Genomic DNA, 22,193 nt, shown 5'->3' with positions numbered 1-22,193 from the left:
CCAGAATTATTCTCCTCCTTGTCCTGCCTATACTTCCTCCTGCCCGACTACTGGCCAATCAGTGTTTTATTTACTAACCAAACAGAGCAACACATTTGCCATACAGAACATCCCACAGCACACGTCTAAATAGTTCACAGGTCAAAAAGAAGCCTCAGAGAATTTATTATTATGTGCACTCGTGTGTGTGTGTGTGTGTGTGTGTGTGTGTGTGTGTGTGTGTGTATACATACATACATATTTCTAAATACATAAATACAACCTGCCTAGTCCATATAATGTCACTTGTATATATATGTTTTCAGGGCTGATTGATATTGGATAAGCAGCAATTGGTGTGTTCTTTCCTGGGGAAGACTAGTCTAGTCTGGGCATTCCTAGTTGCTTGTAGCTCTTTGTCTAGGGTTGAGGACTGAGTGAGCTTTCCCTCTTCCACGTTAGCATGCCTATTGGTACCTTTGTCCTTCAGGATACGTTTAGACAGCCATATTGGTGAAACTCCATGGGTGTAGCTCCTCTGACATGTCTAGGACACACAATTTCACACCAAGCTTCTTGTTTCTCTGGCTCTTAAAATCTTTCTTTCCAGACTGGAGAGATGGCTCAGAGGTTAAGAGTGCTGGCTGCTCTTCCAGAGGTCCTGAGTTCAATTCCCAGCAACTACATAGTAGCTCATAACCATCTGTAATGAGATCTGATGCCCTCTTCTGGTGTGCAGACATAACACTGTATACAAAATAAATTAATTTTTTTAAAAATCTTTCTGGGGTTGGAGATTTAGCTCAGTGGTAGAGTGCTTGCCTAGCAAGCACAAGGCCCTGGGTTCGTTCCTCAGCTCCGGAAAAAAAAAAAAAAATCTTTCTGCCCCTCTTCCATGATGCCCGAGCCGAGCCTTAGGTGCAGGGGTTGTGTTGCTGATGTACAGTTGGGACCGGGCTCTACATTTCTGCCTTTTGATCAGTGTGGTGTTCTGTAGTGGTCTCTGTCTTTTGTAAAGATCCTTCAACGAGGCAGGAGAACTGCACTGATCTGTGGGTATAGGATACATATTTAGAATGTAGTTAGGGATTATGATAATTTAGGAAGATAGTGGTTGTAGGTTCTCCACGATCCATGGCTTCCCTAGCCGGGGTAGTTGGTTAGGTCTCTAGAACCCGGCATGATTTCCCTCTGGTTGAGTAGGCTATCAGTCTAACTTGAGAGCTGGTAGTTACTGCCAAGGTGTTTGTGCCGCTGCTGCACCTTAGGGATATTGTGCCATGCTGGTCATTGTTCTGGTTCAAAAGAGTCACAGCTGGGTAGACCCTCCTTAGAAAGCTTCCATGGTGCCTTCAGGTACCATGAAATTTAGTTCTCAGGAGGGAGGCTTTCAGGTCAATTTTTATTTATTTTTTTAACTTGGGTTCTGGAAAACAAATTCGGAACCAACTCCATGAAGTTGTGCTCTGACCCACATGCATGCTAAGGCTTGTGTACCCACATGCATACATTATATACACATACAACCATAATAATAATAGTAAAAAGTGTAAATGTTATAAAGATGTTTAAATGTTATAAAAAATAAAATAAGAGTCGCGCATTGGTGATGCACACCTTTAATCCCAGTACTTGGGAGGCAGAGGCAGGCAGATTTCCGAGTTCAAGGCCAGCCTGGTCTACAAAGTGAATTCCAGGACAGCCAAAGAAACTCTGTCTAGTAAAAAAAAAAAAAAGACTCAGATCAAAGGCTAGCAAGATGGCTTCTTAGTGGGCAAAGGTACTGGATACCAAGCCTGATGCTGTGAGTTTGATCCCCGGGACCCACAGAAATGAAAGGTGAGAACTGAGTCCCACAAGTTGTCCTCTGACCCCCACATGAAAGCTGTGGTGACCTGCATACACAGAAATATATAAATAAATAAACTATAAAAAATAAAACTGGGCCGGGCGGTGGTGGCGCACGCCTTTAATCCCAGCACTCAGGAGGCAGAGCCAGGCGGATCTCTGTGAGTTCGAGGCCAGCCTGGGCTACCAAGTGAGTTCCAGGAAAGGCGCAAAGCTACACAGAAAAACCCTGTCTCGAAAAACCAAAAAAACAAAACAAAAAAAACCAAAAAAACAAAAAAAAAAACCCACTGATTTTATATTTAACACTCTCAAGAAAGAAAGGTCCAAGCCTAAATAGTTTCACTGGGAAATACTAAGGATTAGAGAGTTTCTGGGTGGCGCAAGTCTTTAGTCTCAGCACTCAGGAGGCATAGGTAGTCAGATCTCTGTGAGCACAAGGCCAGCCTAGTCTGCACAGTGAGTTTCAGGATAGCCAGGGCTGTTATACAGAGAAGCCAAAAAAACAAAAACAAAAACACAAAACAAAACAAAAAACAACCCACACACAAAACACAAACAAACAAAACAAAAAGATTAGAGAGTTAATAGACACTGGAGAGAAGGCTCAGGGGTTATGAGTGAGTACGGCTTTTGCATTCTTGAACTGAGAGCTGAGTGCTCAAGTCACTTCCTCTCAGCACCTTGACCAGCCCTGAGTGTCTGCATTAACTGTCACTTACTGCAAAGAGAGGCTTCTCCGACCAGAACTGAGGGCTGTTCCACTCTGTGGGTTGATCCACATCAGGTGGATCACAACTCCCTGTAATTCCAGTTTCAGGCGATCTGATTCCAATCTGATTCCTTTCGGCCTCCAAGGGGACCTGCACACAGGTGGTGCACAAAACTCACACAGGCACACACATGTTACAAATACAAATAGAAGCTTTTAGAAGAGTTAATAGGCATTCTATATAGTCTCTTTTAGAAACCAGAAGGAATACTTCTGTGTCCTAGTTTGCTTTCTGCTGCTTGGGTAAACACCACGACCAAAAGCAACTTGAGGGAAGAGTCTATTTCAGCTTACGCTTCCGGGTAACAGTGCATCACTGAGGAAGTCAGGACAGGAAGTCAAGGCGGGAACCTGGAAGCAGAAACTGATACAGAAGCCATGGGTAACTGCTGCTTACAGGCTTGCTCTCCATGGCTTGCTCAGCCTGCTTTCTTATATACCTCAGGAACAACTACTCAGGGTAGCACCACCCAAAATGGGCTGGTCCTTCCATCAATCATTAACAAAGAGAATTCTCCACAGGCCTGCCTACAGGCAATATGGATGGAGGCATTTAATCAATTGAGGTCCCTCTTCCCAGATGACTCTAGCTTGTGTCAAGTTGACAAAAATAAATGAATGAATGAATGAAATAAAAACCTAACCAGGATAGCCAGGCATGGCTGGCTATCCTGTGAATTATTGACCATGAAGGCTCCAGAGACCCCTAAAATAATACAGGTTATTACCACTGTTGTTGTTTGCCCCCCAGAATTAGACAGTGTCTTAGTCACTGTTCTATCGCTGTGAAGAGACATAACCACAGCAACTCTTATAAAAGAAAGAACTTAATTGAGGGCTGGCTTACAGTTCAGAGGGTCAGTCCATTATCATCATGGTGGGGGCATGGCTGGAACACTTCAGGAGCATGGTGGTACTCATGGCACTGGAGCAGTACCTGAGAGCTACATCCTGATCTGCAGGCTGAGATAGAAAGACAGACAGACAGACAGACAGAGAGATGGAGAGAGAGAGACAAGAGGGAGTTCATACTTGTTACTATGAGCCTGGTCAAAGAACCATAGTTGGGGAAATCAGAGGTCCTCAGGAGGAGCCTACTACTGCTGCTTTGCTAAATGAATATGTCATCTCCTAAATATTTGTTTACACCCACAGAGTGGAACAGCCCTCAGTTCTGGTCGGAGAAGCCTCTCTTTGCAGTAAGTGACAGTTAATGCAGACACTCAGGGCTGGTCAAGGTGCTGAGAGGAAGTGACTGTTGAGCACTCAGCTCTCAAAGAATGCAAGGACTGGATGAAGGGGCGGAGGGTTCTGGCAGGGTATCTTCTAGGGATGCCATGGCATTGCAATCATGAATTCAGAGCAACTGCAGTTATCTGCACAGGACCTGCACGAACTGGATCCCCAGCAACATTCCGTCACAGACGGGGGAGGGGCTCATGAGATATTGCTAAAATTCCTTCCCAGGAGGAGACATAGGCAAACTCTGCTCTGCCTCCCACATAAACTGAGTCGTGATTCTGCCAAAGATCACTCTGGGGGAACCAATGAGTTTACAGAACTTCCTGACAAAGCATACATAGGTGAGGGGTTCCTTACAAGTTGCCCCCCAAAAGCCACATCTGGAAGCCTCTATCCAGCAGGATTGAGGGCTTCTCCAGTAGCCAGGTAGCTGGTTCCCCCTTCCCTGGCTATAAACTCTAACCTCTTCCTGAGGCCATGTTCAATTAAGGCAGAGTTAGTTGCATATAGCAGGTAGTAGGGTGCAGCTGGATACTCAGGAGAGGGTTTGTGAGCCTTCTCTCCACTCCATGAGATGTAAACAGTAAACAAGTCCAGCTGGGATAATCCTTTTACAAGGGGGCCAGCTGAGCTCCCCAGAGATGGTGTTTGCACACAACACGGGGCCTGGCTCCTACATGAAAGCTATCGGCAGTTATGGCTGCTGAGCCACTGTATGCTCCTATGGATAGCTCCACACTCATTTCCACGTGGGCGGCTTGTGGGTCACCAAACAAAAGCAATAAGAAGACATGATAGTGAAATGGAGACTTGTTGAGGAGGGGTGGGGGCGGGCAAGGGAGGGAGGGAGGGAGAGAGAGTGTCGCATTGCAACTTGTAATTTTCCTTTCTTTTTGAGACACGGCCGCACTCTTGTAGCCCAGGCTAGCCTGGAACTAACTAGCTGTAGACCAGACTGGCCTCGAACTTGTGGCAATCCTCCTGGCTCTGTCTCCCGAGTGTTGGGATTACAGGCATGTACCACTAGGCCCAGCTCTTTACTTGTATCCTGTGCGGTAGATAGTCTTGCATACCAGAAGAAATTAAGGCTCAGGGAAGTAAATCGGCCTGAAAGTTCTGCATTGTTTTGACCTCTGGTTCACTGGCTGAACGATGGGAGAAGAACCGCCTCTCTCCACGCTCCCTTCCTGCCGGGTGCCAGGAGTCCAAAGGCCACAGAACATAAAATGTATTATTTTTTGTGGTTGGGATCAAAGTCCAAGCCCGTTGCCGCTCAGCTCTAGCACCTCGAGTTAGACTCCGCCCCCAAGTCCCAGCCCCAGCAGGACTCATGAATATTCAAATAAGGGGATATTTAAAGACGCCGGCGCCAGGCGTAGATCCCTGCCCCGCGCCGTACGGCCCCGTTCATTGAGTTCATCAGTCCTAGCGGAAGCGCCGCCAGCATGTCTGATAAACTGCCCTACAAAGTCGGTGAGTCCCAGGGGTGCAGTCCTCCGCAGCGACTCGGCTCCCCGCCCTGGGCTTGTTGTCCGTACCAACCTGAGTCTGGTCTAGGCAGCGGCCTCGGGGCGCCCGGGACCCCTAAAATCGCTGGCCTGGCCTCGCGGGTGCCTGGGGGTTGGAGTCCGCGCGCCGCAGAGAGCTAGGAGTGGGAAGCAGCCACGAACTACAAGTCCCGGCGTGCCCCGGGGCAGGCGCCCTGAGCGGCGGCGCGGGTTTACGATCCTTGGTTCGGCAGCGTGCTTCTCGCGGAGAGACTGGCCCTTGGGAAGTGGACCTAGCGGCTCTGGCTCTGGTGTCTGGCGGCCTGTGTGGCCCCCAACAAGGGTCCACCACCTTCTGGGCCTTGAGCGGGGCCGGAGAGCGCACTGGTGCTCCAGGTGCTAGTGAGGAGAGGCCTGGAAGGCGAGTCCCGGTGCACCGGGGACTTGGGGCCAGCTCAGTCTGTGGGATTAATCTGGTGCATGACCAGAAGAAGATTTAGAATAGTTAAAAATTCCCCATCATTTCGTCCCGGCGACGGAAAGCTGACCGAGTAAACAAATGTTCGGTTGAGCATTTGCAGTGGGATAGGCGCTGCCTTGTAGCATTATTCTAGACTAATCCGTTTTATTATCGTAGCTCCCTAGGGAAGGAACAGTTCCCCTTTTACGATGAAAACCCAGAGGTATAGAAGTTATTTTCCCAGAATCTTGCAACTGGGAAGTGGTTGGCTAGAATTTGCACCCAATACGTCATGACTCCTGGGCTCATCTCTTTCACTGCTGTCTGTATGCAAGGGAACACACGTGGAACAACCCTAATGAAATTTCAGCACAATCCAATTCGGGCTGGGCTTAGTGACACAAGCTTGTTATCCCAACACTCACTTCTGAGGCTGAGGATCGATCAGAGGTCAGCTTGGGCATACAGTGAATTCCAAGTCAACTTCTACAAAATAGGGAGAGCATATCAACAAAACTACAAACTAACCAAAAAAAAAAAAAAAAAAAAAAAAAGCAATTCAGGCTGGCTAGCCTTTAAGATAATTTCAAGATGCCATTAAATTGGAGAGGGTCACCAGCATGAGATGGATGCTATCCATACATATATATATATATATATATATATATATATATATATATATATATATATATACAGAGAAGTAACCTGACGACGTGACTTGGACAATTCTTATTAAAATAGTTCATCAGCTGCCAGTAGATTATTGTCTCCATTGGTTAGATGCTGAAACTGAGGTTTAAGTCAGTGTTGTCTTGGTGGAACAGCTAGAATGGAGGCTTGTCATACTGTGGAGGGGTTGGGGGACCATAGGTTGTGTGGATAGGTCCTTTTGGCTTGCTCTTTTTGACAGGTGTTCCTGTGACTTCTGTAACTCTGGTTCTCTTGGTACACTAGCTCCTCCTGTCCCTTTGGAGTGGAAGTCCCAGGAGAACTCTGGGACTGGCACAGCTGCCACAGGAGCATTGAAAGAATCTTTTTTAGCTAGAGGCACAGGTGATAGTAGACAGGGTGGGATTTAAGCAGGAAAGCCCCAAACCCATTGTCCTCTCCAGGAAGGCCTTGAGAGCAGTCTCGACATCAACCCTGCCTCTGACTGGAGACTGTAAATGCTGGAAGTTAGACTAGGTTCTCCCTCCCTCCCTCCCTTCCCCTCCACCCTCCCTCCACCCACCCTCCCTCCCTTTTGCCATCCTTGCCCTATGCCTACCTTTTATGAATCTTTGCTCATTATGATGTGGTCAATAAACATTTTCTGATCTCCTCCTCTGTGCCAAGCCTTGCTGGTCACTGGAGATAGAAAAGTGGCCCAGGTACAGTTGAGACAGAGAGGCCTATGTAGTGTAGCACAGTCTCTTTGTGTTTTGAGGTCGGTCACTTTTCACTCTCCATGGCTGCCAGCCCCAGTCTCATCTCTCCTCACAAGTCTCTGGTCCTCATGCTGCCATTTTGTTTGCTTGTATTTGGGGCCTCAGCTAGCACTGAACTCATTGAACTCCCATCATCCTCCACAGCACTGTGCTTAGAGGTTTATGTCTTAGAGTTGGCCAGTAGGATCTTTCAAAAGACAAGTCTGGTCATAGAATGATACCTCTTTTGAAACTCTGTAGATGACCTACCTCACTGCAAGTAAAGTCTTGATTCTTCTTTTTTTTTGGGGGGGGGGGGTTCGAGACAGGCTTTCTCTGTAGTTTTGGTGCCTGTCCTGGAGCTCACTCTGTAGACCAGACTGGCCTCGAACTCAGAGATCCCGCCTGGCTCTGCCTCCCGAGTGCTGGGATTAAAGGTGTGCACCACTGCCACCCGGCCATCCTGATTTTTAATGCCTCTGAGTCAGCCTGGCCCGTTTTCAGTTTTGTTTTGTTTTTTCTTTCTCATTTTTATTATATGTGTGTGTATGGGTGTTTTGCCTGCATGCATGTGTATGACCATGTGTGTGTGGTGCCTACAGAGGCCAGAGGAAAGCGCTGGATCCCCTGGGGCTGGAGTTATAGGCAGTTGTGACTCTCCATGAGCTGTTAGGAACTGAACCCCAGTACTCTGGAAGGACGTCAGTGGTCTTAACCGTTAAGCCATCTCTCCAGCCCCCCATTTTCAGGTGTTTTTGAGCATATACTGAGCCAGGTACTTGATCTGGCACTTGGTATGAGCCATCCAGGGTAACTGCTCGTGTTAAAGCCCTATGATGGGAGAGGTCCGTGTGGCTGAGCAGCTGGTGAGGGGGACAAGGTGGAGACAGAAGCAGCTGGTAGACTAGGGAGGGGCCTGAAGCCAGGGAAGGATTAGGATTTTAAAGTTTTAAAGGTTTCCCACTGGGCTGTAATGAGGAGCTTGGTATGTGGGAACCATGGTATGTGGGGACCATGAAGCTGCTTTGTAGGTCCAGCTGAGAAGTGGTGCTTTACACAGGCTGAGATGTTCAGTCAAACGCATGCCGAAGGTGGTGGGGCATAGTGGCCCACACCTTTAACCCCAGCACTTGGGAGGCAGGGGCAGGCAGTTAGCTATCTGTGAGTTTGAGGCCAGGCTGTTCTACATAGTTTCAGGACAGCCGGTGCTACATAATAGACTCAGTCTCAAGAAATAAAACAAAACAGTAACCCAACAACAGCAAACACAAAACAAACAAACAAAAAACCCTAAAACCAGAACTAACCAACCAACCAAATAGGCTGACAGAAGCAAATATGGAAACAGGAAATCTTACAGATTCGGGGCCAGAATGGTTGATTGAATGGTGATTTCATTTCCTGAAATGGGAGGATTGAGGGTGTGTGGCCAAGGAGTCTTGAGGGCTCTTTCTTGATGGATAATAATTGGACAGCAGTCTAGAGGTGCTGAGTCAGCAGCTGGATTATGTGAGTCTCGAATTCCTGGGAGAAGTTTGCACTGGAGGTAAATGCGTGGGAGTCATCACCACAGGGAAGACATTCAGAATCATCTGAGTAGGACGTATTTGGCAGGAGTTGGAGAGGGGCGGAGATGGGTTCCCAGGGCTCCTAGAGTATGTCAGGTGAAGAGCAGCCAGGAAGGAAGGAGGGAGAAGAGAGAATTGGATGCCAAGGCAGAGCAGTCATTAGTGGGGTCCCTGCTCCTGTGAGAAACCTAACCATAGTTAGTCACCCCAGTGGTACCAGGAATGGAATGGTGAGATCTGAGGTGTGAGAAAATTGGGGACCAGGGACAGCTTATCCTTTTTGACAAACAAGAATGCCTAGTCTAAGCACAAATGAGGATGGACTCCGTGGAAGGAAAGTGAATGACTATGTCCTTGTGAATTGTGAAGTAACATTATCTGTTGATGGGGAAAGATGCCTGGGGAGAGGAGAAGGGTAAGGATAAACTTACTAGAAACTTAGGATTGCTGGGATGTGCCAGGCATCCCTTGAGTGTTATGTTCATAGTAAGCAAGTCTGTCGTCCCGGGCCTGTGATTCTCCTGCTGGTTCAGGGCCTTAGGTAGAGCGGAGAGCTGGCTCCAACCAGGTGGAAACTTTGACTGTGCTGACTAGGTCTCTGCGAAGCTCAGGATGGCTTCAAAATCATGGCACTTCCTCAGCTTCCCTAGTGCTGGGATTACAGGCCTGAAGCCACCAACCCTAGGTTCAGGCGTGAGCTTTGCCAAGGGAGGTCTCAGAGGCTAAGAGGGCAGGGGGTAGACAGTGGGATCCTAACTTGGAGGAAAGAAGAGGAGATTATGAGGGGGGGTTGGTAAGGACCCTGGAAACTGATAAAATCAAAGGTTTAGAGAGTCTGAGCTGCTCCCTCTTGGAGTTGGGAATGTATAGGGAGAAGACATGACTAGAGGTAGTTGCTTGAAATTCAGATTTCTGAAGGAACTATCATTGATAGCCTAGGGTAGTGTGTGTGTGTGTGTGTGTGTGTGTGTGTGTGTGTGTGTGTGTAGGAGCTGTGTGTATAGCCAAGTGAACCCTCTGTAGGGTGGAGTGACCTTGGGAACTGTTTGTCTGGTGCTGGAAGTTGAACTCAGGGCCTTGGACACATACCCACTGCTCCTTAGAAATTATTTGATTGCAATGTAGGAAGCAGAATATTAATAAAGTCTTATTAGTAGTAGTAGTAGTATTTGAGATAGGGCTCCATGTGGCCTTGAACTTGCTATGTAGTCAAGGACGACCTTCCTCCTGCCTCCATCTGGAATTTAGGCATGTTCCACCACTCCCGGCCTGTTTAACTATTTGCTAAATTATTAAAACTTCTGTAGCAGCCTCCTTTTCTCCGTCACCCCTCATTTCCTAGAGTGGGTGAGATCTGAGCTCCCCAAAGGTAACGCCGGGGAGATGGCTCAGCTGGCAAGCGTGCCTGTCTTCGTAAGCCTGAGGACCCATGTAAACTGCAAGCACTTATAACGTCAGTGCGAAGAGGCAGAGGCAAGAGGCCTACCTAGCCAAGTCAGTGAGCTTCAGGTGCAACGAGATCCTGTCTCAAAAAACGAGACAGAAATGGGAAAGACACTGACATTGGCCTCTGGCCTCTATATATGTGCATACATACGAAATGATTCAGAAACAAACAAAATCCACCATGAACCCCAGGCCCATCCTCTTGCACCTGCTGGATTTGGATTTTTCCCGGGGAGCGATGTGGAGGTTGGTAGGTGTCAGTGGGAAGGATCGACAGTGGGATTCACAGTCTCAAGGGGCACTTCTCTTTGTTGTGAGTGACAGATTGCTGTGACAGATTGCTCAGCCCAAGGGCTCTAGGGTCACACTTGGATCAGTCCTTACACGGTGATGGTGCTTCATGGCTGATGGGAGGTGGCTCACGTAACTTGCCATCTTGTTCCTGCAGCGGACATTGGACTGGCGGCCTGGGGACGGAAGGCCCTGGACATAGCTGAGAATGAGATGCCAGGTTTGATGCGCATGCGGGAGCTGTACTCCGCGTCCAAGCCACTGAAGGGGGCTCGGATTGCCGGCTGCCTGCACATGACTGTGGAGACTGCTGTCCTCATTGAGACTCTCGTGGCCCTGGGTGCTGAGGTAAGGTCCACAGCTCTGTGACTGCTTTGAGTCCCTTGCCTTCTCTGGATTCAGCCATGGAAGAAGACGGTACTGGTAGGGAGACCTAGCTGGCAGAGCCCCTTCTGGTCACGTGGGTTTCCTCTCTATGTCCCACTGCTGGCCACCTGTTGTATTTTTCCTCCAGTTGGGAGGATAGCTGACTCCTCAGTACATCTTCCTGCATGAGAAGAAAACCCCAATATTCCATTTAGTCATCTAAAAGCATGCCCGTTGGCCTTCTTAGGGGTCAAGTGCCTTCTAGAAAGTCATAGTTGCTAGAAAGGTAGAGTGCTATGATTTTTAAGCTCTGATGGTGTGTTTTTACTGCTCTGGCTTCTAGCCATTCACTTGCCCGGAGTCCTCAGCCTTTCACTCTTGGCTTCAGGGCTTTCCTTTCCCCGTTCCTAACAGGGTGCTTCATAGCCACACCAGTGGCCAACAGCCTCGTTTTCCTGGCTCTTCTAGGTGCGCTGGTCCAGCTGCAACATCTTCTCTACTCAGGACCATGCAGCAGCTGCCATTGCCAAGGCTGGCATTCCAGGTGAGCGGCCCAATATGGGCTGTGTGAGAGCAGATAAAGCACTTTGCTTTTTCGTGTTCCCTTACTGACTCCTGTAGCAATAGGCTTCCATATGCAGACAGAGGCCCTTAGCCTCTGACTTACAGCAGAGAGCGCCTTTGTCCTCTACCTCATCTCAGATCCCATGGGAAATACTTCCTGACCCGCTGAGCTATGTGGTCTCTAAGGAAAGGATCTTCAGATTGGGAGCCACATGGTGCAGAGGGTAGGGAAGTTCCTTAGAGGGACTCTGTGGATCGTTTTCTAAAGAACTAGTGAGGTGTAAGGCAGAAGAGTCTCAGAGGTGCACTGGCTGAGGTATGGTAGTTTAGGAATTTGAGAAAGACTTTTGCTGCAGAATGGTACATGTCTTTCTGGACTGCAGCCGGGGTTGGGGGGTAGGGGGGTTAGAGGTGGAGGTGGGGGGGGGGGTGCCAGGGAGGGCTTTGTTAGATTCAGTGGTAATTAAATAGAATATACAAGAATCTTTGTCAGGAGCTGGAGAGATGGTTCAGCAGTTAAGAGCACTGGCTGCTCTTCCAGAGGACCCGGGTTTGATTCCTAGTACTCACATGGCTCATAACCATCTGTAACTCTAGACCTAGGAGATCCAATATCCACTTCTGGCCTCCTCAGGCTCCAGGCAAGCACAGGGTACATAGACATACTTATACATTTTTGTGTATGTGTGTGTGTGTGTGTGTGTGTGTGGGTGGCCCCCAGTTCTGTAGGTAGACGGGGCATCGGGAAGTGTTCCTCTATAGCCTCACAGGGCTGAGTGCCTGTCAGCAGCCCCCACCTTGGTGAGGCTTGGTGGCTCTCCTTCAGGAGAGGCCTTGTGTTCAACAGCATTATCTTCTACAGTTGTGGGGACGGAGGCAGCCGACTGCTTGGCCGGTGTCCTGTGCAAACAGGAGTCTCTTGAACCCCACACCTGTGGAGTTCCACATGATGGGAGGAGCACCAGCTAGCCAGCAGCCAACACTCTTGTGTCAGATGCTGCTTTACAGAGCTGTGCTGAGCGCTGCGTTTCCTGGACTCCCTTGGGGTTTTTGTGAGTGGTAATGGCAATGCCTCCTCATGGGGTTTGCCCATGAGAATGGGCATGGAGCATTTACAGTACCTGGCACAGAGAATGCTCCATCTCTAGTAGCTTCTACAGGGGAACTTTGCCCAGGCATCACCTGAAATTACCCACCACTGAGACTGCCAGGCCCTCAAGACCTTTCAGTGATCCTACCTGGTGGTGCCCAGTGAGTAGGACGTGGGAGTCCTGTTCTGTGTGGGCCAGTACCCTACTCCATGGAGCCCAGGGAGGAGATGCAAAAGGGAATAATTATTCCTAGACACCTATGTCTAGGGCTGTGTGTGGCCTCTGTGTCACTTGATTTCTGCTATTGAAGTTCCATTTATAGAAGAGGTAAAGGGAGTTCCTCAAAGTCACATGGCTGGGAAGTTCAGAGCCAGGGTTTGAGCTTAGGTCTGTCTAGCTTCATGCTGTGGGCTTCCCACTGCTGTGTTTTATAAGGATGGACTTACCTAGGGGTGGGCGTGAGGAAGGAGACCGTACTGGCTCTGTTGGTGTGGTTTTCTGGAACCTCCCTGCCAGCTTCTCATGTGGCACTCACCCTGCAGTGTATGCCTGGAAGGGCGAGACAGATGAGGAGTATCTGTGGTGCATCGAGCAGACGCTGTACTTCAAAGATGGGCCCCTCAACATGATCCTGGACGATGGTGGTGACCTGACCAACCTCATCCACACCAAATACCCACAGCTTCTGTCAGGTAAGCGGGTGTGCTGGGTACTAGTGAGCCTGCTCCTTCACAGACATGAGGAATGGGCCTGGCCGATTCTCCATAGGACTGGAGGACAAGAGGTTCCTGCAGGCATGGAGTCTGCCTTCTGACTTGTGATGTGAAGCCAGGGTAACTGGGGGTGGGGCCAGAGCTGCTGAGTTCATAAGCCAAGGCCGATGTAGGGCAGTGCTAGGAATGGTTGAGGAGAAGCAGCTCTGTGTGACAGGGAGGAGGAAGATGGAGTATGGAGAATACAAAAGGCCCTGAGGTAGGAAAAACCAGCCGTGACTAAAGGAAGGAAGCCTTCTCCTGAGGTGTTGTGGGCTGTGACAGGGTAACTGGGTAAAGAGTGGTGTCGGGCGCTAGCACAGTGGTGGGTGGAGGACACTGGAGGTTGAGTCATTAGGCCTGTAGGACTCTGTACAGGACGGCACCCGGTGACACCTCCCCTGTTGCTGGCCTCGGTGACGGTGGACTTTACAGTCAGGTACAGAGATGGGAGTGACTGGGAGTGAAAGGGCTTTGGGTAGAGATGTGTTCTCTGATGTTCTTCCTCTTGTTCAGGCATCCGAGGCATCTCTGAGGAGACCACGACTGGGGTCCACAACCTCTACAAGATGATGGCCAATGGGATACTGAAGGTGCCTGCCATCAATGTCAACGATTCTGTCACCAAGGTGAGCCCTGGGGTAGAGTCAGCTCCAGTCATTGGTGCCCAGCGAGCTTAGGAGTGGATCTCTGAAGGGTGTCCAGGAAGGGTATGGCCTGGGGCCTGAAGCCCTTACCTGAGGGGGCATGGGGCAGCAGTCTGAGGGTGGTAAGTGCATTGAAGGGAGGCCTGCGCAGTGGATCATAGCTGTTCAGGAGCATTGTGGCTTTGGTTATCAAGAGCTTTAAAGTTAAGCACGTTCTTAGACTCAGCAACCTGTCCTGGACATTGATTCCTAGAAAGGCTTCTAGACCAGCAGGGAATAGCCAGGGAGATAGTCTTAAGGGTGATGATGAGGAGGGACATGGTGGGTGGGGCCTTGCCTAGTGGAGAAGAGTCTTAGGGGTCAGTCCGGGCTAACAGTCCCAGTGGGCTCAAGTCTCAGCCCTGTGGGATGCTTGGATGCCCGGCCTCAGGGTCTTGCCTGCCCCCCTCGTCCCGGCCTCAGGGTCTTGCCTGCCCCCATCGTCCCCTCGCCCCCTCTCCTTTCAGAGCAAGTTTGACAACCTCTATGGCTGCCGGGAGTCCCTCATCGATGGCATCAAACGGGCCACAGATGTGATGATTGCGGGCAAGGTGGCGGTGGTAGCAGGCTATGGTGACGTGGGCAAGGGCTGTGCCCAGGCCCTGAGGGGTTTTGGGGCCCGTGTCATCATCACCGAGATTGACCCCATCAATGCACTGCAAGCTGCCATGGAGGGTATGACAGTTTGAGGGTTGGCTGCTGGGGTAGAGGAGGGGTGAGGCCACCTTTGATAACACGTGTTCAGTGTCCGTGCAGGCTATGAGGTGACCACCATGGACGAGGCCTGTAAGGAGGGCAACATCTTTGTCACCACCACAGGCTGTGTTGATATCATCCTTGGCCGGTAGGTACAGGTGGGAGTCCTAGGGAGCAAAGGTACACAGGCCTGGGGCTGTTCTTGGTCTCAGGTCTCTCACAGGGTTGGGTTCCCTCACAGGCACTTTGAACAGATGAAGGATGATGCCGTTGTGTGTAACATTGGACACTTCGATGTGGAGATCGATGTGAAGTGGCTGAATGAGAATGCTGTGGAGAAGGTGAACATCAAGCCCCAGGTGAGAAGCCCCAGCATTCCCCGCAGGGCTGGCAGTGAAGGGCTGAGGAGGAGGAGTGGGCTTGTAGGTGCCCGCCATGGAAGCTGTTGTAACCTAGACAGTGATGTGTGTTGGAGAAGCCTGGATTCCGAGCTAGGTTGGAGGTATCAGAGTTGACGCTGAGGCCTCTGAAGTCCCTGACGGTATCAGCAGGTGTGTGGAGCATAGTGACCTAGCTGTTTCAGAAAGATCGCATACAGCAGTGGCTGAAGAGACAGGGCTCTGCGGGTGTTCACAGCCCAGCAGGCATGCTGGCAGCTAAAGTGCGTGGGCTGAACTGGCAGCAGGTCAGGATGGAGGTCAGGAAAGGGGCACTGCGGCATTTCTGTCTAGAACAGCTCTGCAGAGTAGGCCATTAGTGAGTTAGAGAGAGGACAGTTTGGCTGCAGGGCATTGAGAGATGAATTCCTTTGGGGTATATGCAACTTTATTTGGCTTTTATTTGTTGTTGGTTTATTTATTTCTTACCTGATTATAACAGTAATGCTCCTGGAAGACTTTTTGGCTTTGTACATCAAGAGCTTTTAAGTTAAGCTCTTTTTTGCCTTGTAGAGCTGGAGATTAAGTCCAGTGCTTCATGTAACCTAGGAGAGCACTGTTAGCAAGTGAGCCACACCCCCCAGCCCTGCATTCAACTATATGTAGGCCCCGGGTTCAATTCCCAGCACCCACATGGCAGCTCACAACTGTCTGTAATTCCAGTTCCAAGGCACCCAATATCCCTGACAAAATACCAATGCACATAAAATAAAATTTTAAAAAATGATAGTCATGTATGTAAAGGATTCAGTACAGAGTATATGGCAATAATGACAGTACTAGCTGCTACCCTCTGAGTACCTACAGTATGCTAAGTGCTTTATAGGTCTGAATTCATTAAGTTCTCATAACAGACCGGTGTGGTAATTGGCTACTCTTAATTGTGTGTGCTAGCTCTGTAGGGTGGTTGTTTGGGGGTATTTTAGGCCATCTTGTGCAGGGTAGGGGGTGGGCAGAGATGGGCAGTGCCCACCATCCCTTACTGTTGCCGTGGGGACTTGCAGGTGGACCGCTACAGGCTGAAGAATGGGCGCCGTATCATCCTGCTGGCTGAAGGCCGGCTGGTCAACCTGGGTTGTGCCATGGGCCATCCCAGCTTCGTGATGAGCAACTCCTTCACAAACCAGGTGATGGCACAGATTGAGCTGTGGACCCACCCAGATAAATACCCCGTCGGGGTTCACTTCTTGCCTAAGAAGGTAAGTTCTTGACTTTAAGTGCACGCTAAGGCTCATGTGCTGGCTCCTGGGCTCCCTGTGTGGGCTTGCTAGAGTTTCTTAAGTGTCTGCCCTCTCACTTGTGCTCCATAGTCCATAGTGCTCCCTGGAGCACACCCATAGTGGCATGGGCTTTGGCGTGTGACTCACCAGGTTTGAAGCTGTGTCTCCATTCCTCAGCTGTAAAGTGAAGGCAGGAGTACTTTCCTTAATAATCGAGGACCTCCGAGTGTCTACAAGGATTGGGTGGGTAGTTGGTAAAGTAGGCTGTGTGGGAAGTGAAGGGTTGAAGAATACATGCTCCAGGTAAAGGGGTGGCTGCCACTCAGCTGTCACCAGCCCAGAACACAGCTCCAGAGGACAAGCCTTCTGAGTGCTGAAGAGAAGCCATATGCTGAGGTCTTGGTATGAAATAATTTTTTTGTTTGTTTGTTTTTTTGTTTTTTTGTTTTTCGAGACAGGGTTTCTCTGTGTAGCTTTGCGCCTTTCCTGGGACTCACTTGGTAGCCCAGGCTGGCCTCAAACTCACAGAGATCTGCCTGGCTCTGCCTCCCGAGTGCTGGGATTAAAGGCGTGTGCCACCACTGCCTGGCTTGGTATGAAATAATTTTAAAATATAGGCAACATATTGTAGTTTTAAAAAAATGGATTGGCCCCATTTGGTTTGTTTGTTCATCTGTTTGTTTTTGAGACAGGATCTCACATCCCTGATTGGCCTGGATCTCAGTATGTAGACCAGGCTGGCCTTGACTCCTAGGTCTGCCTGCTTCTGCCTCCTGAGAACTGGGATTAAAGGCAAGAGCCTTCATGCTTGTCTTGGGTCTTTTGTTTGTTCATTTTATGGTATTGAACATGGAGCCCAGGTTCTTATACATGCTACACAAATACCCCTTAGCTGCATCCCTAGTACTTGGTCTGTAAGATGCATGTGGTCTAAGGGTTATTAGGTACCTTAGTTAATGATGATAGTAGCCACCACTGACTAACTTACCCTCTTGAACAAAAAGTCTGAATGTCACTGATCTTTGTAACAGCTTCAAATGGTGGGTATTTATTATATGTGCCCTACAAATGAGGATACCAAGGTTTAGAGGCTGGTGTGCTCTTGGGAGTTACTGGGACTCCAGCTCCAGCTGTCCAGGCGGTCACCCCTTATGTGGCACACTGGTACAGTGCTGTGAGAAGAAAGGCAGCCTGAGCTAGACTGGCCAGGCATAGGAGGCCTTCATTCTGCTTCTAACTAATATGGATTCCAGGTTAGGCCCATTTTGCCTTTACTTGCATCTAGCTTGAACCTGTTAATCACTTTCTTTAGGTTCCTCGTCTGCTAACGTAGGCATAATCCTTCCCTTCCTACTCCTGGGGATGTTTGTGAAGCTCTAAGAACATTGAACATAAAACTGCTTGGGAATGTAGACGCACTCTGGGCTGGGCTGTAGCCAGAGTGTCATGCCATTATGATGTAGGACTTTGGGAAGAGAGAGTGCCTCTATTGGTAATATGTCCTAGGCCATAGTTCATTTCAGGAAGCATTCTGGTTAGCGCTTTAGTTAGAGGAGGTGAGGCGATATCATTGGTGGTGCCACCAGAATTATGATGGGAGGGTTCTTTTTTTTTTTAATTAGTTAATTTTACACCCCCATGGGGAGCTGGGCAGCCAAGACAGCACACTGAAGCTGGCCATAAGGCTGGAACAAGATGCAATGAGAGTAGTACCACTTGCCAGCCAGATGCAGGTGAGTGTACTAGAGCATGACACTAACTCCAAGTTTTTCTGTTCCTCTCCAGCTGGATGAGGCAGTGGCCGAAGCCCACCTGGGCAAGCTGAATGTGAAGCTCACCAGGCTGACTGAGAAGCAGGCCCAGTATCTGGGCATGCCCATTGACGGCCCCTTCAAGCCTGATCACTACCGCTACTGAGAGCCGGGACTGCCCTTCACCTTCCAGCTGCCATCCTTGTGCCAGGCCCTACCTCTCTTTCCCAAGAGCAAATGTCACCAACTCTGCTGTTGCTTCACCAGTGTTTGTCCCGCTGGGGCTGGTCACTCTGTCTTTGGACCTTGTTGTGTCCTTCATACTGTTCCAGGTGTGGTGAGGGGGACTGAGAGTCTCCGGTCAAGATGAAGGTACCTGGGAGCCACCCACAAGGGACATGAGCTCCAGAGTCTTGGAAGTCCTGAGGCTGTGGCTAGTGGTGGTCACAAGCCCATGGACTTTACCATCCAAGCCCTCACATGGTCTTTAGATCCATGTGCTTGGTTTCTTGGCCCGGGACCTGAGAAGGAGCTCTACCAAAGGGCAGGAAGGAACCAGTGGAACTGGAAGGTTCCTCAGAGCTTGGCTTATTTTCCATTGGGCCGTCTCTTCAATCTCGATAATGAGGTTGGTACTATGGTCCCTATTTCACAGGGGTGAGAATAGATTAAGAAAGGACAAATGACAGCTGGAGATTGAAAGGGTCAGAAACAACCAATAGGCGAAGGTCTGTCACTATTTGTAATTGATGGTTCCTGTCACAAGCCTGGGTCACAAAGAGATTCATTTGGTCTATAGTGTTTAGAATGTTAACAAAGGAAGGTGGATTAAATAAAATATCCGGTGCCTAAGGAATTTCGACCCTTTATTATATATGTAAGATATTGCTTACCATGTATGACAACTTTTTTTTTTTTTTTCTTTTTGGTTTTTCAAGACAGGGTTTCTCTGTGTAGCTTTGCGCCTTTTCCTGGAACTCGCTTGGTAGCCCAGGCTGGCTTCGAACTCACAGAGATCCGCCTGCCTCTGCCTCCCAGTGCTGGGATTAAAGGCGTGCGCCACCACCGCCCGGCATGTGTGACAACTTTAAGTGTGTGTGGTGTATGTGTGGGCTCATGTACCTGGGCTCATGGAGCCCAGAGGAGGACATTGGGTTCGTGAGCAATTCTGTCTCTTCAGGGAGTCCTGCAGAAATGTCTTCTAAAAAATCAGAGATCTCATAATTTGAGTCACACAAAAACATAGAGAAATTGAGCTCCCTCTTATTTGATCATTTACTGAACCCATTGGACCTTCAAGTCAATTAAAAAGAACCCACACCCACAGGATGACGTCTGAGTGTCCTCCACGGGAGAGCCTGGTGGAGATGCTGGAAGTGTGAGAGCTAAACACAGATGGCTGGGATGTCCAGGGATGGGAATAACTCTGCCATCCCCTGCCCCTTCCTTTCTCTGCTCAGCTTTTGGGTTCCACATCTGGCAGCAAGAGAAAGGCATTGGAGAAGAGGTGGTGCTTGAAAAAAGGACTTGAGAAAAGTAGGGTTTAGGTTTTTTTGTTTTGTTTTTGAGACATGGTCTCAAGTGGCCCAGGCTAGCAAACTATAGCCAAAGATGACTCAATTTCTGATCTTCTTGCCAGTGTGATGTGGGTACAGGTTTGCATGTAGAGGTCAGACGACAACTTTCTGGGGTTGTTCTCCTTCTGTCTTCATGTGGGATCCAGGGATCAAACTCAGGTCTCAGGCTTACACAGGAAAGCACTCACATCCATCCCTAGCTCTTCGAAGTCTTAAAGATTTCAAACAAAACCCTTGGATCATTCAGCAGTCCACTGTCACGGGGATAAGGGACTGAGAGTGCTCATTCCAGGTTAGGGTGTTGCCCTTAAATAATTACTCTCTCTCCCTGCAGTACATGCAGTTGAAGGTGTGTAAACTATGTGAGTATTTGATGACTTTGCTGAGAATAATTTATAAAAGTTCAAATGCCAAGGACCCACTTCTCAGCTGATTGCCATAAAATGACAAAGGAGACTAGTAAGGTCTGACTGAGGATAGGTGTAGTCCCTGCACGAGGGGAGTGGGAGGAGGAGGATCAGGAGTTCAAGGTCATCCTTGGCTATGTGGGAAGTTGAGAACAGCCTGAGCTATGCAAGAACCTGTCTCACCGAAGATAGGGCAAGTGCCTTTCCGGGTGTTTGATCTGTGAGAGTCCCATGTAGTCCTAACCTGTCCCCTGGGTGAGAGTCCCATGTAGCCCTAACCTGTCCCCTGGGTGAGAGTCCCATGCAGCCCTAACCTCCTGTCCCCTGGGTGAGAGTCCCATGCAGCACTAACCTGTCCTCTAGGGGTTCTGGCTTTTGTTACCCTGGCTTTTTCCTTTCTTCAACAGAGATGTCCTCTTGCTCTCGGAACTTTTTCACTAAAAACAACAAAACTCTCCTATCTGGTCTCAGATGTAGCTCTGTACTCAGATGTGCTAACGATCACAGGTGTGATAATGACCAGGTACCCACAATAAAGGATGATGTGTCTCCTGCTTTCTCCATGGCTCCTTGTCATGAGGGAAGAATTAGCCAAGGCTCTCAGTATCTAACCTGGCCTTCACTGTGCGTCTCCTCTACCCGAAAAAACAAGATGAGGTTTGGGGGTTGTGGGGGCAGTGACCTGAGGTTGAGGAGAAGACATGAGTCTTATCAGGATAGTGACAAAAATACCTCAGATTATCGTCTTGAAGCTCAAATTCTGTCAAGTTTTAAGGGCCATGGTTGAGGAGGGAGTCGTTTAGAGGGTAAGGCATTTAGAATACTTTTTGAGATCTAGACAATACTTAGCGTATTTTATAAAGCACGTTCGTACTCCACTCTGTAGGAAGAAATCTGCCCACATTGCAAATGTGAGTTAACCTTCCACCTAGATGTCCAGACAGCCTCTGGGGGAGGAACACAAGACTCAGTGGCCTTGATGTATGCCAACCCTCCCATGTACACAGAGACAATAAAGAGGGAAGGCAGATCCTCTCTGCTATAGAGTGGGGGTGAGAAGGAGAGATGCCCCTACACCACAGATCTCTGGGGGGACTGGCCACCTGACCAGAGGGCAAGGCTCACTGGAGTGACTGCCTGTGTCTCCCTTCCTGTGTAATCAATCTCCTGGTTAATGATGAGATGGAAGGCAGAGCCTAGGGATAGTAACTCAGTGTCACCTCAGGTTGTCGGCTCTGAAGAAAGCCCTGTTTAAAGATTGAGTGCGTGGTGTTTGCCTTTGTGTCAGGAGGCGAAGGTCCACTTACAAAATCACAGGCTGCTAGACCCTTAAGTACCTTAGAGCACCGCTAAAGTAGAAGTCAGTGTTTAGATATGGAGAGATGGTACCCAGAGATGTAGCAATTTATCTGAAGTCACCTTGCAGGTCTGGGTACCTCCTGCCTCCATGTCTCAGGCTGTTGGGGAGACTCCAAAGTCTTAGCGGGAACATTTAGCTTAGTGGGCTGGAGGAAGTATGGACTAAAACCCAGGAAAAGTCTCAGGGTCCACTGATACCAGTGAGAACTCAGGAGGCCGCAGGTAGTGAGTGCTTAGCTATGCCTTGGAGGTCTGAAGTTCTAGGAAGCCAGATTCTTATCCTAGGAGACCTGTTTGAGGCAACCAGGGGTGGTCATGTAATCCAGGCTTAGCCAACTAATTTCAATCAATTCATCGATCAGCTCTGCAAACTGGCTTAAGAATAAGCATGTGATTCAAGTTTGGCCCAGACTCAAACACAGGGCTTTAGGGATTTTGCTAGAAATCTAGTGTAGTGAACAGTGAGCCAGGAGCTTGCTCTGGAAGCTGAGAGTGAACTCAAGCAGCTGTAATTTACTCTAGTAGTTTACTAGTTGCTCTAGTAGTCTACCACCATCATCATCACCATCATAACCACCACTGGAGCCACCTCCCACATTCAACTCCCATATCTGGCTGGGGAAGTTGGCAAGCAGTTACTGTTTTTCTGCAAGCTATCAGGAGAAAAGTCCCCCAAAATACAGCATTTTACAATTTTGAAATATTTTACTTGATAAAACAAACAAACAAAAAATCCATTCCTGCCAGGTGGTGGTAGTGCACGCCTTTAATCCCAGTACTGGAGAGGC

At 49.0% G+C, this 22,193-nt stretch overlaps 1 protein-coding gene and 1 long non-coding RNA gene across 2 annotated transcripts; one reads left to right on the top strand and one right to left on the bottom strand.

Annotated features, from left to right (window-relative positions):
* Positions 1 to 2,156: 2,156 nt before the first annotated feature.
* On the bottom strand, positions 2,157 to 5,465 carry LOC131909840 (uncharacterized). The gene is made up of 3 exons (XR_009378939.1): positions 5,384 to 5,465; positions 3,447 to 3,562; positions 2,157 to 2,690 (listed from the first exon to the last, which is right to left on the bottom strand). It is a non-coding gene; the product is annotated as an uncharacterized LOC131909840 (long non-coding RNA).
* Ahcy (adenosylhomocysteinase) lies at positions 5,179 to 18,243 on the top strand. The gene is made up of 10 exons (XM_059261706.1): positions 5,179 to 5,314; positions 10,657 to 10,847; positions 11,334 to 11,409; positions 13,063 to 13,212; positions 13,789 to 13,901; positions 14,426 to 14,633; positions 14,715 to 14,802; positions 14,896 to 15,013; positions 16,096 to 16,290; positions 18,097 to 18,243. Exons 1-10 carry the CDS (start codon positions 5,287 to 5,289, stop codon positions 18,226 to 18,228), a joined length of 1,299 nt encoding a protein of 432 aa, XP_059117689.1. The 5' UTR covers positions 5,179 to 5,286; the 3' UTR covers positions 18,229 to 18,243.
* The last annotated feature ends 3,950 nt before the right edge of the window (positions 18,244 to 22,193 follow it).

This window comes from Peromyscus eremicus, chromosome 4 (genome assembly GCF_949786415.1).
Source record: "Peromyscus eremicus chromosome 4, PerEre_H2_v1, whole genome shotgun sequence".
Lineage (NCBI taxonomy): Eukaryota > Metazoa > Chordata > Mammalia > Rodentia > Cricetidae > Peromyscus > Peromyscus eremicus.
This window is presented reverse-complemented; position numbering and strand designations above follow the sequence as displayed.

What these genes read in the sequence shown, in the direction of transcription:
- Ahcy (XM_059261706.1), top strand. Translation starts at nt 5,287, where the DNA reads ATGTCTGATAAACTGCCCTACAAAGTCG. An exon ending in TCGTGGCCCTGGGTGCTGAG is followed by an intron (nt 10,848 to 11,333) that starts GTAAGGTCCACA and finishes TGGCTCTTCTAG; the next exon opens with GTGCGCTGGTCCAGCTGCAA. An exon ending in GTTGATATCATCCTTGGCCG is followed by an intron (nt 14,803 to 14,895) that starts GTAGGTACAGGT and finishes GTTCCCTCACAG; the next exon opens with GCACTTTGAACAGATGAAGG.